Source organism: Gasterosteus aculeatus, chromosome 1 (assembly GCF_964276395.1).
Source record: "Gasterosteus aculeatus chromosome 1, fGasAcu3.hap1.1, whole genome shotgun sequence".
NCBI classification, from domain to species: Eukaryota; Metazoa; Chordata; class Actinopteri; order Perciformes; family Gasterosteidae; genus Gasterosteus; species Gasterosteus aculeatus.
Genome location: NC_135688.1, coordinates 14829890 through 14850190, shown reverse-complemented (window position 1 = coordinate 14850190; position 20301 = coordinate 14829890). Strand labels below are relative to the sequence as shown.

The following is a 20301-nucleotide window of genomic DNA, read 5'->3' as shown; positions in this document are numbered from 1 at the left end:
TTTCGGAATGACGCGAGAAGTCTAAGCAAAATAATCTGTGAAATAAAAAATAAAAACGAGGCATTTTGTGCTGTCTGACCATTCGACCTCCTGCACAGTGCGAGCGCACACGTGCAACAAGGAATGTGATGGAGATTTGATTGATTGCAACTTCACATGCAGTTATATTCACCCACACGGCGTAGTTTTTTTTGGAGGAATATGAAGAAAAAAAAAAAAACAGCTGATCAAATTGAAACCTTTTTTTAATTTTCAATGCGAGTTACAAGGTGTGACCTTAATGTACAACAGGGGTTGGCCGCGGTAACAGGGTTTACATTACCCTCTGCTGGCAGGACATGAATCTTCCACTTCAAATGAAATCAAACTTCTTAACTCAGGAATTAAACATTAGTGTGTTACAAAAGCCATTTCGCTAAAAACTAAATACCAAAACGGTGATTGAATTATAGATTTTCAGTCTCCTTCCTTAGACAAAAACTATGGTAAAGGGAATACGCTCAAAACTACTAAGATTAGACTTCAGCATGAACCACACACTTCAAATATACAAAAAGATAGCAAACAGCTACGAGCATGTACAGTATTTACAACAAAAGGTCTCTCCTCTGGTGAACTTGGAGGTGCGTGGATCACATTCAGAACACTGTCTGTGTGATTGTTCATGTGACGGTAAGAAAAGGGTGCGGTACTAAAAGAAGTCTAAGCACCCTCAATTATTTACAGCAGTTCCTTGTTGAACCAGATGTCGTGATACTGATCCGTCACAGTGATCCCGACGCCTCTCCCCTCAGGTCTGTCATTCTGCCTGCTTCTACCACCTCCCTCTCTGGAAGGGCGGGCACCCAAACCCTGCTCTCCCGTTTCTGAAATGCATCCCTTCCCTGTCGTGCATGCCGTCTGGTCCCATGGAGAGATGCCGATGGAAAGGAGGGCCGCGAGGCGGAAAGGGCATGGGCATCCTGAACCTCTCCGGAGAAAACACGGGCCGTCCGGGCATCATTTGCGGGTGATTGTGCGACATGTTTGGAGGCGAGAGGAAAGGAGGTAGATGAGGATTCGGCATGTTGGGGGGAGGCTGCAGAGGGGGCATGCCCAGTCTGGAACCCTGCATGACTCCCGTGCCCGGCAGGGTCATCACCGGTGCTGTGGGAGAACCCAGCTGGTGGTCGGCGCACATATCCAAAGGCATGCCTGTGTCTCCTATAGAGTCCTGGATGGAGTCCTCCGGGTGTTTTACACTACCTGCAGCAAAGAGGATAAGATGAGGTTTGGGATTTTCATAAATCCACAGTTGGATTTAAGTAGTGTGGCAGCACAAAAGAGGACGTTTCATTGAGCCACTGACAACACTGCAGCATAGACCTGTTCATCTCATCATCATCCTCTTCAAGGAGAAGTTACTTTAATAAACATGAAAGCACTCACATCGCTCCTTCAGCTGATAGAAAAATGAACTTACTCGGTGCCAACTTGGTCGGGTCAAACTCGGTGGAGATGAAAGCAGCTCCTCTTGGAGGCATAGACGTCGGCGACAGCAGGATGGGGCCAGGAAAAGCAGGTGGACTTCCAATGGGTGCCGCCCGCTGAACCGGTGGCATCTGGAAGACAAAAGAAACACAAACGGCATCCTTGGTAAGGTTCAAGTAAGACGAACACGAACGCTTTCGTGCAGCAGTGAACTGTCAGAACGCACATTTTGTGACTCCAGTGCATGAAGCAGCATAATGATGCACATTAAGGGGAAACAATCTTTGGACACAACATTTCACAACAGTTTACCCTGTTTTTTTTTTAGAAGGGTCCAGAAAACAACAACAGCAATGTAAAATACACACAAAATGAGGCCGCAGACTGGCAGCACACTGGGCAAATGAAATGCAAGGAGCAAATCTTCAGAAATCCCACTCAGTTTTGTTCATGGCAAACAGGTTTTGACTGGTAGTTGTTTGTCCTGTAAATGCAACACTGTAAGATGAATCCATTATCCAAACCACCCTCCATATCCTTCCCCTTCCTGCAGGGGGGGGGCACGATCCAAAAGCTCCTAACAGGCAAAGGGCTGAAACACCCAGAGGACACCCGCGCTGACCGAGGGGGAACAAGCAAAAGGGGCCCGGGCCCGTCTTGCTGAGAGGTGAGCGTACAAGCCACTAGAATACTGTGCAGCCCACACGATGAATTAGGTTGGCAAGGATTGCTGCACATCTTGACAAAAAAAAGGAAACACTCTGGATCATAATTCCCCATATCTGAATTAGTGGTCGGAGGTATCACGCTTATGACAAAAAAAAGCCACAACAGTTTAAAAAAATAGCCAATAGTCAATGCTAGGGTGGTGGGTTTGTTAAATAACATATTATATATTCATATTAAGGGATAGAACCAGATAATGTCACATATATTCATCAGTTTTTTTTTTCTTTTTTACTAGGTTTGAAATAAAGTTAATCATATTTAATACAAGAGTTAATTTAAAACTACAAACAATACATTTTGTCGCGTCTAAAATGCTTTATCACAGCACTACATACCATCTACACACACTTTGTACACACGCTACAGTCACACAGTTCTGTAGGGATGTGGACAAATTAACATCTGAGGAAGAACAGACAAGGTATGGGAGGATGTTTGCTATTATTGAGGCAAATAGAAAGTCGGGAGCTGCTGAGGGACACGGATAAGATGCCACAAACAGCCAACACGTCGTTTTGAACCTCTTGTTCTAAGTATGACTTTTGGATTTGAGACAGTTCTTCAGTTTGAGAGATAAAAATGAATGCAATGGTTTTACTTTAATGTCATGGGGATGTTAAGGTGGAGACATTTGCAATAAATGTATCAGTAAGTGCCTATGTGGTACTTACTGATGCCTGAGAGAATAAAGAGTTCACAAATCTGGGATAACACACAATCATTTTAGAGACAGACTGGACACAAATGTGTTCACGTGTGTTGAGATCTCCAGGTCAGCAACAAACTGAAAATGGGCCACACAAACACTTTACAGGGTGCAGTGCACAGGCATAGCAGTTACTTACGTTTATCAACGACATTAGGAGACTTGCATATTTATACTGATGCATTTTTAAATTCAAAGAACCTGATCATACTGTACAGATTTTAAATGATGACTTGAATCAAAGGTATTGTTAAGTTATGATGCAATATAGTTTTGCACCATGAGCTGATCCTTTCCGACAAAGGTTTGGCTAAATAAAATCATAAAGCATTGGCATGTAGAGTAAAACAAATTTAAAAGGCAAATAAAGGTTATGTTAGTTTACTTTTCAAAAAAAAAAGTTGTTAATGAAATCAAATAGAAATGATATCAAACATGTCAAATGTGACATGTTAATGTCAAATGTGACAACTTATGTGATTAAGTTTATATTGTAGTATCTGTCATGCACAATGTCTCTCCACGACTGCATGATCACTGCTCTGCAGATTCAAGCTGATCAACTTCCACGTGGAAAACATCAGGACAAACACACTCAACAGCCCCAATCATTCAGGTGATGAATTTTTTAAAGTCTGCAAATAAAAGCAAATCTCTTTAGATGTTCCAACTGATCATAATGCAATGTAGGTGTGATACGTTTAAGCGCTTTCCACAGTGCTATAGCTCTGGAAAATGTCAATGTCTTTGTCATTGACATTTATAACAGTTTTTGTTACGTTTTGAAGGAATCTGGTTGATTTTTAATTGCTTTGAGAAAAAATAAATTAATGAGAAATAATCAGTCCAAAAGAAAAATGATAAGACATTTTGGACTTACAGGACTGTTTCAAACAAAGAGGTGAATCCCACACACATGTACACTAACTAATGTTGCACCTTTCAATTTAGTAAGATATTTCAATTCATTCATCTTTTGGGCAGGAGGTGAACACTCCCTGGAGGAGGGGACAGACCTCCGCACCGTCGGGGCTTTGCTGGAGGCTGAACGGGGCGGTCGGGCATTTGCGGCCGGTTGAAAACGGGACATATTTCCCTCTCGTCTGTCCCTCGTCCTCCTGCAGCATCTAACGAGTGAGGGAGGTGTGTGTGGAAAGAAGACCCCTGCAGGTCCATATCACGCTAAACGGCAGCCCACCTTTCAGAGGTCCAATCGAATGCAAAAAAATGTGATTTAAATCCTTCTTGTACACTCAACGACTATTCCCTTTCAGAAGCTGAAGAAGCTCCAAACTTCCATTTCACTTTAGGTTTGCCCAAAGTGAATTTCTTTTGAGGAGGAAGAAGAACTCAGGGACGGGAATTCATTTTACTGAAATGACCTACGGCTACTTTAAAACTACAATGGAATTCACTTTTATTTTTTACAATAAATTGTAATATGGACCCAATTCAGCTTTATCGTAATATTCATTAATATTGTCAAATGTAACTACCTGCAGCATTAAGACTAAACACAAAAGGATACATGACACACAAAATTGCAAACAAAATAGTTCATGCGTTTTACAACTACCAACATATAATTGAAAAAGATCAAATCAATTTGATAGAATCAAGTCAAAACAGCCCTGAGGGAGTCGGTACACGGACAGCAACAGAGGGGTCTGCTCTTACCCTGGTGTTTCCCTCCATCGGCAGAATATCGAGGACAGCTGCGGCTCCGTTTTTCCTGCAGTTTATTTGTACTTCCACCACAAACCAGGCAGCCGGGCATCGGATCTCTGATCAAAACCTTCAGCTGCGTTGAGTATCAACTCAACGCTTTCAGGTACTTCCCTTTTATTCCCCCCCGTTTGTACCAGTTATAAAGAAGACTAATGAGGTGGCTCTACAATAACCTGGCCATGTAATTAATTACAGTCATTTTACAACTCATTACATTATTAATGAGAAGCAAAATGTCATAAAAGATTGAAGTGAAGTTCATTATGAACCTTCCATCCATCCATTGTTTCATCAAAGCGGGAACTCCAACGTACGGAGATCATTTCCTGAGCACTCACCTTTGTGAGGCCTCATGAGTCTAATTGAAGAATTTTCCTCTTTCCTTGAAATGTCGCTTAATTTGAGACTGAAAAGGAAAAGTTTATGTTATAATACACGTTAATGACAGAGTCATCTACACCTATTCAGTGCAAGTGAGAATGCTCTAGAGGGCTGAGTGTGAGACTTGTGATTCCTCCAATGTGTAGAATATGGAGCATTTTCCATCATAAAAAAAGGTAAACATTTTTTTTTAAATCCAAAATCAATCAAAATAATCATTCTTTAATTTCACAGTCTGTTTACAGAAGTGCTTTACTTCTATTCCAAAACAGGCTCATGGTTAAAAATGCTTAGTATTTTTTTTATGAAAACGTTATAATATAAAACATCCAATTAATGAAAAACATGGTTTGAAAGAAAAGATTATTTTTAAACATTTAAAAGGTGGACTGTGGGAAATTGGTATGCAATGCTGTCATATCAGGGTGAGTTTAGACGTCCTGTGTTATGTTGAGTCTTTAAAAATATTACCATGAAACGTGAAAAAAAACAAGGTGTAATTTATGCAGTTTCAGAATGCTGAATTTTGAAAGTTTTTAATCATTTTGCATTGTATTCGTGCTCAACGCGCATAGCCAATCATTTCGTGTTGTTAGAATTGCTGCACGTTATGAGTAATTGTTTGGGCGTTATTTCCCCTTCAGATCATTTACAATTACGTAATTTTTTGTCCTCAATTACCAACAGCAAATGGGCCTGAAATACTTTATAAAAGAAGCATAGTGGCCATGTAAACACAAGGGCTGAAATGATTACCTTGTCCACTTCATTCCGAGGGCTGGCAACATTTATTGTTGCATGCATTTTACTTCAATAAGCCTGGTAACCTGTAGAAGCAATGGCTAGTAGTTGCATTGGCAAATATACTGTACGGTTTGGTTATTTATCGGAGGAAAATCGATGAATACAATTCCAACCATGGACTCAGGGACGCAAAAATCCTGGTTCAAGATCTTTTTAACATGAGTCGATGTAGGAACTGCGCAGCATTGAGCAAATATAGAATCAGCAGCTCAGTTCAACTATCTGTTCATTAAAAACATTATTACCTGGCACTGCTTAGCCATGTACCTCTTGCGTGCCATTTTTTTTCTTCCTCAGCCACTTTTTCCTCCCGACTACTTCTCTCCTCCTTCAGGGGAGATGGATGACATGAAACTCCATCCTTTATGGGCAAACATACACACTGGCCGTGTCACGTCAGTGTCATTTTACACGCAAAACACCAACCAAACATGCCACACAAACAGAAAGTTTCCCATCGAGGGAACAAATCTGGAGACATCGCAGATTTCTGGAGAGTTGACAGGCACTCATGTTGGGGAAAAAGACAGCAGCATGTTTTGGCAAATACGTGCGTGCCCTGACAACGGGGGGGTGTGTGTGTGTGCGTGCACGTCACACAATGCAATATGAGCAAATGCCGTCACTAGGCCAATCTAAGAAGGTTAACGGCTCTCAATGCTCGATGATCTAGACGGGATAATGTTAAAGGTTGAAGGATAACTGAAGACCAAGGGATTTCCCCTAATTTCCATCACGATAGAAGCTAAATTTGCACAGCCCGAGTGGCCTGGAAGCCTGAGAGAAGCAACTTTTCCAAGAATTGAATCCCCAAATTTCAAAAGTTGAACCGATAAAGATTTAGAAAGATATGTCAAATCGGAGACATAACTACCAATCATTGTGAAAGGAAAAGGGCAGTTATTATTAAAAAAAAAAAATTGCACAGAAATTGAGAGAAATCATCTCATTTCCCTTAAGTGTCTGAAATTACCTAAAGGTGCTCTGATGAAATCCATTCATATGTATCGGATGAGCAGATGTGGACTTCCAATAAATCCAATTTCTAGTGCTTGATCAAAAGAAATTGTCACTTTGATGTTTTGCTTCCCTGCTTTAATTTGTTGGTATAAAAGTGAATGTATAGAATGTATGTGAATACACACAGGTTCATTTTTGGAAAGTTTTGGCAACAAAATACAATGTGCACTTCACGTCTGAAACTCCACATTTTTAAAGTAAAAGACTGAGTACACTGCAAATGTGTTAGGACCCCAAAAATATTGTACTTTATCAAATAAACCAAATTACAGTCCTTTAGACTGCGTGGTACTAAATAAGGGGGACCGTAAAAAAGGTTTGCCAAAGTATTATGGAGCTCTGCTCACTGATGCAGCACAATGATGAAGGAACAACAACAACAACAACTAGAATTGAACTTTTCAGGGTCAAGTTTAAACCCGAAGGCAATGCATTTTTTGTGCAATGTCATGGTTGAGCAGGCAGACATTCAGACTCACATCTTGCTTGGTTTTATTCATTCGAAGAATAAAAACCCATGCAAAGTAATTTCAAGTGCCCATTTGGATTTTCTCAACTTCCAGCGATAGGAAACTGCTATACAAACTTATATCGTTTTACATTGTATTGTTGAGAAAATGTAAGGAACACAGGAGTGACACTTTGATTGTTTGTCCTTAAAAACGCAGAAGGCCCGAGCAGTATTCCTTTTTATTATTTGATACTTTCATGAGACAATACCGTGCTGTACGGAGCAAAGTGTGAACCCAAACTATCAACAAGTCCAACGCGTTGCCTCAAAAAACAGGTTTTTGCAGCTCGGCTGTATAAATGATCTCCTGAGCTTCATCTGCTTTGACAACTTTAACTAGAGCAAATGTATTTTAGTGATCGGTTACGCCGTGACAGTATAGGGTCAGGTTGATTCAGTAGTAAATAACCGGGATATCTGGGCTGTGTTGACATTCATGACTCTGCCAGAGGTTGTGTTGGTTTTTCGTTAATTGTTAGCAGGAGTTGTTTTCTAATACAATCAAGGGCAGACACTCAAGCTCCGTGTCCGGTATAAGCACATCATGGACAAGGAGTCTTGAACAATTGGTGAGGCTCGTTTTTGTCCAGGCAATATCCCCCCTGGCCACAAACGTATGGAAACAAACTCTAAAAAGCTGTTTGCAACATTTTGCGAGAGTTGCAATGGATGCCGTCGGCTTACCTTGTCTCCCACTCGGTCACATCCTCCCAATCAGGCCTTTAAGTCCCACCAGCAGCCAATAGTCACACACTCTCGACCTGTAGACATGTGGGCAACCTTTCTCTTCACAGAGAGGTGTGCAGTCTAGCATGACTGCTAAGCAGGGCGAGATGCAGACAGTCCAGCCGGATCGTTTTATCAAACCATTAAAGTGGTCACGACTTTTATTTACTGCCTATTAAAACAGACACATGAGATTTCGTGTTCGCATCCCATATACACATTTAATTTATTTAAGAATTCGATTCATTCTATTCCAACCGTTTCATATTTGTGTGTCCCAACCGCCGATAAGTTCAAGGTTGTTTTTGTAATTACAAGGGAAAAACTGAACATCATATATTATAATTATTGAAGACTGCCAGACCCAGACATTCTGTATAATAGAGCTCAATAGTGAAAAAAGAAAGGATCACATTAATACTTCCCTCTACACATACCACAATAATTAAAGGCTTTGGAAATTCCCACTTTATTTGAATACGTTATACTGCACAGTACACGGTAACTGAGTGAAGCTGCAAATATTTTGCAAAGAAAAAAGGAGAAATGTATATATACGCATTACTGGATGTAATGCTTATGAGCAGAGGAGCTTATCTGAATTATTAGACATATCTCCTTATTTGTTGACTTTGAAACCACCCGTACGCTGGAGACAAAGACCCGACTCACATGTCCCCAATCCTTCTAACTAAACAAATATTCATTTAAGACGGAAACATGGACATTTCGCTTTTCTTCAACAGTTCAATTCAGTACTCCAAAATACCGATAATAATAAATCAAACCCCTCCTGTTGCGTAACCGCCACGACAGAAGAGGTTTCCTACGTGCAATAAATTGTCTATTTTAAAAGCCCAGAGGTAATCTTAGTCTTAACACGTGGAGACTCCGCAATGGAGAACGGAGTGTTTATTCTGACAGCAGAGTCTCTCAAAAAGGCACAAACAGAGTTAATCTTTACGCATTCACTATGATGTTATGCTGCAACGTTTCTCTGTTGTTTTAACATTTTCATTTGGTAATATACAAAAGCCAGTTAATTTATATATCTAAAATGTGCTCAAGAATTCAAATGCTTAATTTGACATATCAGGAATAGACTGACGGTTTTGCAAACGCAATCAGACACTTGACCCGGACATGCGCGGCACTTTTTCCAGGTTCCAAAAAAAATGAATAAAAGCGGTGCCTTTTACTGTTGGAAACAACTAGGGCTGAGCGGTACGGCCACAAATTAACATCACGGTATTTTAAGACCGGCCACCTGAACAGCTGTTCAGGGCTTGTTGTTCTCCGCTTGGTGGCCAACTCGCTCGCAACTAGCCAGTGAGTTAGCCTGTTAGCCTATAAGCTTGTTGGCTGTTGTGGATACTAGCGTTGCCACCAGAGGCAAAACCACCGACTCGACCAACTTTACAATTAATAGTTTTCTGATCAAACATGAACTTACCCCCCCCCCCCAAACAGCACACAGCTCCTCTAACAAGCCGTGTTGGTCGCTTGTCGTTTCTCCTGCGTCATTTTGTACATGTACAATTATTTGTGTTACACATTGTTTATGTGTCGCAAACTGTTGTGTCGTAGTGTTTTACCCTGTTAAAGGGTGTTTGTTGTGGGTTAATTGTTGTATAGTGTTATAAACACAGCTCAATCTTAATACACGTCAAATAAGGAGTTCCGACGGCTGGGCGCTCCGAAGTTAGGTGTTTAAATGAATTATGCTTCCCGTCGAGGAGCAACACCCGTTATTATGCCTGTACACTAGTAAGGCGGTACGTGAAAATGATACAAACATATGATGTAAGGCAGGGGTCTTCAACGTTTTTCAAACCAAGGTCCCCCAAACTGATGGCGAGGTGGAGCAGGGACCACCGATTCTACGGAGTTTGGTCCGCCATCTTTTATTTTTGAGCTTCACGCTCTATAAGACGTGAGCATAGACGCGATCTGATTGGCTGGTGCCTGCGCTGTCGTATTCGCATGAAAGGAGCAGTGAGTGAACCGGGGCCCAGCTTGAGAGCTGCTGAGGGAAGTTGAGTGTGTGTGTGTTGTGGACTGACAGATAACGTCTTCTCCATCAATTTATCCGCTCGCTTCAATATGTTGGATTCATGTTAATGTGTATTTAAAGACCATAAATAAAATTCTGAAGACATTTAATTTGTGGGGAAAAAAATTGTTTAAAAAAAATCGTCTCATCAACCAAAAATTTCGCGACCCCCCTGCAGTACCTTCGCGAACGCCCTGTTGAAGACCTCTGATGTAAGGTATACCGCCCAGCCTTAGCAACAACCAACCAACCGCCTGTCGTTAAAATGTGCATTCTGTCACTATCAACCCGGAGTAATGCAGTTGTTCATTTGTAGCAGATCACTTCGCAGCATTAGCATTAGAGAGATGTTGAGGCTACAGTTGACCCTTCGCTGACAGACAGAAGACAATCAAATTAGGGAACAACACTGTTCCTGTAAAGCCAAGTACGTTTTTATTCAAATAAATACCAGCAAAAAAAGCAAAAGCAGCATAAACATTCAGTATACCGTACGTATACCTTCAGCAGCTTGCATGGCATAGTGCTAAGCCTAATTAATGATGTTGCGCCAGTTTATGACGTAAAGACCTAACGTTTTACAAACTTATAGCTCATTGAAACCTCTGGGTGAAGAACAGCACTATAACTCATGCCTCGGGCACGATGTTCAACCATAATCAGCTTGAAATGTGCAAAACCAGCCATTGATCTAAAATGATTTCATGGACGGTGATCACAAGTGTCATTCTCATTAGTCCGACAGCCCTTTATGTCACTTTAACTTGTTAATTTGATCATTTTGTTATCAGATAAAATAATATTACTGATGCCTCTGCTATGTAGAGGTTCCTTAGATCGGCTGAGCACTATATATATATTTACAGTATAACATGGATAACAGCAATTTAACTAAAATGGGCATCACAAGCCCGAGCATGAAATTTGAATATTCACCTGCAGACTACTAAATCAAGGTATTTCCCCTGGCCAATGGTAGAAATCTTTCTGAAGCAGTCGGCCTTTGAAAGGTGCCATGTGTGACCCCTGATTGCGTATTGTATTTTTCCGTGAATGGGATTGTCTTATTATCAACGGTGATGTGTGGCACTATCTCACTATTTACTTGACTAAACGCTATCTCTTTGGTAATTCTGAACCTAAATCTGCAGTAAGTTAATTTTTGAAGAGAAGACGATATGGTGGTTCAGATAAGCTCCACTACTCGCGTGTGACAAAAAGTTATTTTCCTTATTGCCTCCACAACAACTGTGAAGTAAGCCTCCAACACAAAGGGCATGAAACCAATCAAATGTAAGTGCTTGTAACATCAAAAAGAAGGCGTTTAAAGACTGTATTAGCATTACCTGAACGTGAGCAGTGACAGCTCCTTCTGCAGGCACACTTTCCAGCGCTCCATTTACAGATGCCTGCATACCGAGTTCCATGCCATTATTCCACTCTGAGCACAATGGAAAGGACAATGACATGGTTAGGAAAAGCCTGCAGAAGGTGAATCTTGACCAAGCTGAATGAATACGTAAGTATTTACCTGGATTTAGTGTCTCTGCGTCCAGCATTCCCCCTTCCCGATAGACATCCAACTCCTCTACTTTGACCTTGCTCCATGGAATGTAGGTAACGCCCCGCTCCACATCCCAGAACTTTTTGTGTGTTGATTTTATACCTTTGTTCAAAGCCCAAGCAATCTATGGAAAACAAGTTTAAATGAATGATCTAGTGAACATTCAGTAAATGACAGTTACACACAACTGCAACTACAACCAAGCAATGTGTTAATTACCTTAACGGGTTTCTGATTGACTTTGTAAGACCCTTTACTCAGTTTGTTCAAAGCTGTGTAGGCATCTTGTCTGTGAATCATAACAATATAGGCACAACCCCTCGGAGGAATCATCTGGGCATAGAGAAGGAAAAAGTTAACAGTGCAAGTATATTAACATTTTCTAAAAGATCACGGAGGATTTTGTAGTAAGTATTTTTGAGAAGAATGGTCTCAACTTACATTGATGGAATCAATCTGTCCGAACTCTTCCAGAAGGGACATCACGTCGGACTGCTGCGTTTTCTTGTCTAGTTGTCCAACCCAGAGTGTGGTGCTGCACACTAAAAGCAAAATGAGATTAGTATCCGCTTGGAACAAACGACTCTAGTTGGGTTTGTCTGCACTACCTGTTTAATGTGAATGTGCATTATTATTATTATTATTTTACTGCTGATAGTTGGCTTGGAATGTACAGCAATTTAAGGTTCCCTAAGCAACATGAGGGGATTAAATGTTTGGGGAAAAAAAGATTAATAAATCAAACTACGGTTAAAACGACGCAGACAGTCATAAAAGCGATCCGTTTTTTTAAATGAACTTCTTTATGTTGAGTAAACATATTTGGTAAAAAATAAGGTTTCAAAGTTATTCCCGTTTCTGTAGTACGCAGGTTAGGTGAAATTAATGTTTTGTGTGGGGAGTCAACAGCGGTTCGCTGCCACGTCTGAGCCTTTGTGTTCTCTACAAGATTTCAATTTTCATTATTACTATTTTAATGCTTTCAGGAAATCTATGTTGTTTGTGGCGTAAAGGTATGGAAATGAGTTGAATTAATACACCTTTAAAATGTAAACATGGCGAAAACAGATAACGTGGTTATATTTTTTTTATCAAAAATGGTATCATAAATGTCGATCACATTTATAGTTACAGGCAAAGACACCCATTCATATTGTATCTGGACTTTAATGGTGCTGTTGCCTCTGCAATTCAATCTATGTTATTAAATAGATTATAGATCAGTTGGTCGATACATTTACTCAGAAAGGTTTATTTTATTTTTACCTTTTCAAAAAGAGACCAGTTTTATACTACGCATATAAGCCTTACGGAATGCTTTTTTGTAGATGATGTGTCCTGTAAGTTAACATTATTAGGCTGTTCACATATTGTGTTAAAAACGTATGGAGTCCAGCTGCTTTCTTCCTTTTGTCCAAGGTGCTTGAGGTTGCCATCGCTCTTTCTGAGCAACCAAAACTCTAACGCACAATAAGTGGTGAAAGCGTCGACCGAATTCAAATGAGTTCCCCTCATCGACCGCTAAATATATTGTTAACAACTTAGTGTCTGATGTCAACATTGAGAACAACAACATCAAGTCCATCAATTACAGAACACACAAAAATACACACACAACAGGTTACTTTGACTAGCACGTATCTGCATAGACTTAACTATAAAGTGAGAACTAATACCATCAAAATAATCAACAACCAGTGATGCTATTATTTGTGTGTTGATTCTCTCTCTGCAGACAACGATTACCATCATCACATGAGTAACGAACGTGGCCCCTTTCTATGGGGATATATAGACATTCGTGCATTGACTTAAGTAGTAGGAATTGTAGTTTTGCTGCAGGGTTCATCTAAGACATTAACAGGTTTGTTTCTCTTGTACTTGAACTTACCACTGAGTGTCTGGCTCTTCATGCTGGGGAGACCTTTCTGTCTGCGTTCTCTGTCTTTCTCTCTTTCATTCGTGTCCTGAGAACCAGAACGAGATCTCCAGCGCTGTTCTCTAGAGCGAGAGTCAGAGCGCCGATGCCTCGACCTTCTTGAGCGGGAAGAAGACCTCGATCTTCTTCTCCGGGGAGATCTGAAAGACAAAATTTTGAAACACGCTTGTAAAACCAACAGAACCTGGACCGAGCTCCACTCTCTAGTGCAATAAAGTCACTGCTGGTTCCAAAAAAACAGATGCAAACAGCTGGAGGCCCCGCAGTTCGAGCTAGTTTGTACACTGTGGCTCCACTCCATTATAATCCCAATCATTCTCTATTTCATCAATCATTCTCTATCAAATGATTATCCAACTTAAAATTAAATGTGGATACAGAAATACAAGTACAACCTGAGCCCTGATAAAATCCACAACACTACAGTTATCAGTGATAAGCTGCCCCCCCCCTTACCTTGAACCAGATCGGGACCTTGATCTCCTGCCATAGCCTCTGTGTCTGCCCTCCCGCCTCATGGTTGAGTCTTCTCTTGAATTTCCCTATTTGACAATAACGACATGACAGATTTTAATAAGCAGGGGATTAGAGAAATTGACAAGTTTAACAGAGAAACCTCCCAGCCACTTGAGGGAACTGTATTAATGAGAAAACTATCATATGGGGAAATGTTGACATGCAAATGCAGCAAAACTTGAGCTTTGGCTGAACGTCTTTCTCTCACGGAAGAGACATTTAATCAGGTTACGGTGACCGATTTACCTGTAATTGTGAATAAGCCTCATTCATGGAACCGTATCCATCGGTCATCATATGATGTTCACCATAACTCATTCCTCCAGCGTGCTGAGGGACGACCAAATGACACCGTGAGGGAATAGTAACACCACAGGGGCAATGACCACAGGATTGTTTTACTGAATCGCCACACATTTGATCCTCATAATCAAAACAACATTTGTAAACATTCATAATCTTAACTTTGCTGGCCAGCTAGAAAACATCAACAGAGCAACAACGTTTGCTTCGACCGGTTTGTGTACACCATGCTGTTATTGTACCACAGAGTATTCACATCTAGTTGAGTAATTATATAATGCAGTTATTATTAAATACCTCGATGCCACCGCTCTGCCCCATCATATGTGGATGAACATTCTCCATGTTGGGCATGCGACCAGGACACTGGTTAAACACGTTTTCAGGAATGCCGCTGTCGTGACAAAATATACACATTAAGATGGAGTATGACAAACCTTTAAAGACAAAACAATACATTACACTGCAATTACCACTTTGCGATGGTATGTATTTTCAGTTTACATCATCAGTGGAGTGAAATTGTCATTAATGGCATATGAATTCCTGATCTATGGCCAACAATAGTTTTGTGAGGAAAAAAGGACCTTCCAGAGGCAAAATCGAATCCTTCCATACGTGAGTACAAGCGGACATTTGTGCCATTTTTGAGGAAATGAATCAGTCATTCCTGACATTGTGTTGACAAGAATACAGCAGATGTTAGGTGACTACGGTGACCGTCGACCGCCAAAACATGATCAGTTCATTCTTCCAGGGTGTCAAATTAGTTCATGCATCAGAATGGACCGTGCACAGCAGATTTTTCATAGCAGAAAAAAAATAAAAATAAAAAACACTTTTCCAATTTATTTACAGTAGGGGGGGGGCGGTGCCCACCAAGCAGCACCGCCATCTTCCTGGCTAGGTTTTTTTTTTACATTTACACTGCTCCATTGATCTCAGCGCACGGCAAAGTACCTCTCTGACAGGCGCGCACACACGTTTCAAAACTAGTCACAATTACACATTGCTCCCTGGGAACGTGCTAAAGATATACTCACTATGCAGAGAAGTTGGAAGGAGTTAAATATCTTTAATTATAATACGGGTCAATGAAATCCAGCGTTCTGATTGGTTGAGAGTGAGTCAGCAATAATGTCGCAAACGGATAATTAAGGCGGACGTCATCAGCGATGTGAATGAATGAAATGGTCCGAGATCTTGTAAGGAGACCCAATGCGGTCTACGTGCACGTACGGGGACTATTTTTCTCTAGACTACTGAAATGCAATACACAACGTTTGGTGGCTAATAATATTTTGTACTGAAAGGCAGCAATTTACTTATTACAATTTATAATTTCACTGCTAACCCTATTATAAAAGCAATAAAAAAGGTACGAGAGGTTGCCTGCGCATCAGGCCTAATACCCCCAAACTGTTACATTATTGCACAATAAAGTACACCCTTGTGTACCGTATTGCTTAAACATGGACTGCATTGGTAGACAAGGGATATTTTTTTGTTTTGAGCACTTGTTCTGGTTATCTTTCATGGCCTAAGTAGTATTGACCAATCAGGATTGAGGTACATAGTTTGTAGTACATAGATGTGGAGCGCATTGGCAGAAGTGAAATCTCAGAACCTGACGGCTATTGTTTGGTGACGATTCATCTATATTTCTAGGTTTAAATTGGCCTGTAATCTGGCTACTAGTGAAACAATCCAGTCGGGTATCTCGACCCGATCTCACGCCTTGAATCGTACATATGCTAATCAGACAGTAAACAAGAAGCAGCACACTGAAAAACAACCAGGAGATCTCCTAGATACACTGGGACCCACAGGTTTGTCTTTTGTTAGACCGCTAGCCTATATGTATCATATATTATCCAACGGCAGATATTTTTGCCTTTAAATTAAAAAGACGAGGGAATTCATACTTAATAACTGCAGTGATTGCAAACAAGGCGCTTTCTTTTTTTTAATGCAGTGCCATGTGATATATAAAACACGCTTCAAAATATCAATCTAAAAATGTATGCTATGATGTTGCACCAGCACTTTTACATAAACACAATAAATGCATCTGTTCAAACTCACTGTGACTGGGCACTGCCTTCTTTAGTGGTCATTTCCTCGGGTTCATCATCGTAGTCAAATCGGTCCAGGAGTTTCTAAAGGAAATATACATTTAACAATTAGGTAAACGAAAAAGGTCATTCGTAAGGGATAACAGCAGGTTGTGTTGCGACACCGAGCTGTGCCGTTACCTCGGCTAAAGAGCTTCTCTTCTCTGTGTGAGCACTGTAAGGGTTCAGCTGGGACACAAGCTTCTGCGGTTGGTTTGGTATGTTGTTTGCTAGTGAGGCTGCCAATGTCTTATCTGCTTGTTGGAAGTTCTGGAGCATCCTATGCAGCTGGAGGAGAGGAGAGGCCATTCATTTTCATTCACTTTTATCATTAACTTATCTTTACCTGCCATGACGGCTAACAGATAGAGGACTTGCACCAATGCATTATTTACCTCCTGTCCGTGGGGAGATTGAAAGAGCTGTGCCACAGCAGCTAAGGCATCAGGAGTGGGCAGCTGGGGCACAGCTGGGGCACCAGTGACGGGAAGCTGTGCCTCTCGTTGGGGGTCAGCAGGAGCTGTTGAGATACAAGGAATAGATTGGCTTCTTTGCATGAAGGTCGGCAAATTACAACCGTTGTTTTTCAGAAAGTAACGCTTGATTATACTGTTACAAACATTGGCCAGCACTATTCATAATTACGCGTTTACCTTCCAGTTCAGGGGAAGGTGTGATGGTTCCATTGGACATATCCATGAGAGGCTGAATGATGCTCATCTCAAACACACCATTCTTCTGCCACAGGTTCAGGACACGGATTATTTTGCTCTGAAAGGAAAGAAGAAGAAAGAAAATTTCACCTTTGCAAAATGTCTTATTATAGAAAATACCAAGAGGATTAACATTCAAAATAAAGTACCTTATCATCTTCGGGGCATCGGTAAAGGTTTTGGAAAGTATCTGTGAAGTTCTTCAAGAATCTGGGCCCAAATACGTCTTTGTCAACTCCAAACTGATGGCGTGACTGTCGAACAATCGAATCCACCACATACAAACCAGGGACTTTCAATTCTGGCTTGCACTAAAAAATAAAAATAATTCATTAATTAATATATGAAACAATTTAGCACCATCACATGACAACTTGCATTTGTACAATGGTTTTTAAACTCCTGAGGCTCAGTAGTACATACCTTCTTGATGAACTTTTCAACAATTTGGACAACATGTTTGTAAAGCTAAGGGGAAAAAAACAACAACATCAGTCACATAATATTGAAATCATAAAAATACAACCATAGTAGGGAACAGCTTCCATTTAACAGATTTTTTTTGCCGTTTCCTGCTGCAGTTAGAACAAGTAGAAAGAACTGAGATTTTTCATAATATGAAATGGCCTTTTTAAAATGGCACAGATTGTACCAGTGCGAAGTTGCTGAAGGAGCACTGCCAAGTTGTTGCTTATGCACTGACTACCGAGTATGTGGCTAATGGAGTAAAACATTTGGTGGCCGTATCTCAATTGATTAAAACGTTAAAAGTGTTCCCTGGAGGAACGCCTATCATCTACAGAGAAAGTGTTTCAGATTTACATTGTTAAAAAGTGAAATAATACATTTTCATTTTGAAAACAACCAAATGCACAAGGTTATGAGATCATCGTCAACGGCCAATCTTTGTAATGGCAATAAAACTGATTTATTGTTAACGTTACCTTGATAGCTTTGATGGCTGACTTTGTTACGGACATCATCTTAGCACGGGAGATTGGAGGCTTCATGTCGATCATGGAGAACAACTGATTGTTTGCAAAAAAAGAATTACATTAGTTACATTAAAAAGGAAAAAACAACAGTTTGACATGTTATTGCTAGTGAAATAGCAATTTCCCACTAACGAACCCAAGGAAATTCATTAACGGCACAAATAATCTAAATAAGTGGCTTAACACAGATTTTTTCACTGCAACATGAGTTGTTTTCCTGAAGCGTGAGCATTATTTTTCACAAACCCCTGTACACACACTACCTGACATGGGCAAATACAGATTGGACCTAATCCCACGCGACATGAACATCTGCAACCCCTTTTGTGCAGACAGAATAACGTGAGTACTTCAGTTATTTTACTTTACTTATTAACAATTCTAATCCTATTCGAGCGTCTAACGCGGGCTGCAGTGAGTTTGTCTGGGCGTCACTCAGTGCATTTATTTTGGTTTGATGTGGGAATGAATGCTCATCGGTGTCGTTTTGAGGTAATCTGTGCATTATGTAACACACACATTCTAAAAACACAGCAAGACACAACTTGACTGCGGACTCCTCTGGTGGCCTCGATGCAACAACACGTTACTGTCGTGAACTTAACGACTGTTCGGCATCGGACTTCCTCAAAACAAGATGACATCCACGCGTTTTACCACGATTAGCATGAAGTATAATACTTCATCATATAGAGGAGTGGGATGTGAAGCAAACGGCACGGAGGCTGTTGTTATCTCCAACGTTACCAATGATGATGCATAGCGGTCGAAGAGGTGCAAAACAGCAGTCGAAATAGATGGAAACTGTAATCTCGGGCCTTGCAACAGTAACGTACAAGCGCTGATCTCGGTTTAAGCGAGTGGCTAACGAACCCAAACAAGTCATGTTTGCGTTTCGATCGACCGCGTTCACGTGAGCCAGTGGGCCACCCGCAATGAATCCATTGGACTGGTCAAGTTGTATTCATTTACAATTCGTTTCGCAAATAAACAAACAATTCGAAGCTAACGCGACATTAGTTAACGGTCACGTTAGCCTTCAGGTTTAGCGTTAGCTCTTCGGACCAGGTTATTCTCAATCAAACTTTACCTCCATGTTGAACGCGTTCACTGCATCCATAACGGTTTGTTGTATTTAACACCAGTTGGCGAAGAGTTATCTTTCGTTACTCGACTAAATCATAGCATCGTTTAGTTACACAGCGGTCTGTAACATGATCGGCGACGCTGAAAGTCTCTGTTTTGACTGTAATGTGCAGCAGTCACATAGCTCAGCTATGCTAGGAATGGCTACTGGCTTCGAGGTTCCGCCCCAGCGTACGCGTGTCAGCGTCTGACGTCACAAGGTGATGCTGCCTTCACGATTATTGGAAAATGGTCAATTTTTTTTCAATAGCGTGGTGCATTTGTTTTACGGATCACATTTCCGACAGTAAAATAAAGAAGATGAACATTTTGCCACCATAAACCCCACGTTAAATCATCATTTTTTATATTGAAAGTTACGACATAACTAGAAATTAGCCCCAACAACCTAAAAAAAAGCTGATCTGCCAATCGGTCTGTGTGTCTTGCTCCTTGGACCCGTTGCCCGCCTGCCCTGCGCATTACATACAAATACATGATTTCCAACACACAACTTTCTCAAATATACATATATCGTCCCAGATTAACTGGGACGCACGGACGCCCTCTAGTGTAACTGCGGTCATGTGGACCGCATTTCGAAATGGAATGTGCCTCTATTTGAGGTGTTACGGTAAAAGGATTTACAGCCAAGGCACTAATCGCCTATATGTAAAGTGTCATATCCCAATCTTTGAACTGTCTTTAAAACAGATCCAAAAACGGTAACACTCTGCTGTCACTTGATCCTAGTTCATGTTGACCTCCTCTATGCTCATGTACATTTCCATGAAATATTACTGTATAGTTTTTGAGAAAAGATGAAAATCCGTGAAAATGGCATGATATTTGTCTTTTCTCAATCTTTGAACTGTCTTTAAACCAGATCCAAAATGGGTACGAC

The 20301-nt window shown here is 40.8% G+C and overlaps 1 protein-coding gene across 1 annotated transcript; it reads right to left on the bottom strand.

The window, feature by feature from the left end:
- Window positions 1–227: 227 nt before the first annotated feature.
- Window positions 228–19642, bottom strand: LOC120817897 (SR-related and CTD-associated factor 4). The gene is made up of 18 exons (XM_040174563.2): window positions 19363–19642; window positions 18222–18305; window positions 17701–17745; window positions 17427–17588; window positions 17218–17335; window positions 16960–17084; window positions 16706–16852; window positions 16536–16609; window positions 14748–14844; window positions 14394–14477; window positions 14088–14173; window positions 13584–13771; window positions 12134–12234; window positions 11912–12025; window positions 11660–11816; window positions 11475–11569; window positions 1463–1601; window positions 228–1245 (listed from the first exon to the last, which is right to left on the bottom strand). The coding sequence occupies exons 1-18, from the start codon at window positions 19390–19392 to the stop codon at window positions 815–817; spliced, it is 2277 nt and encodes a 758-aa protein (XP_040030497.2). The 5' UTR covers window positions 19393–19642; the 3' UTR covers window positions 228–814.
- Window positions 19643–20301: the final 659 nt, after the last annotated feature.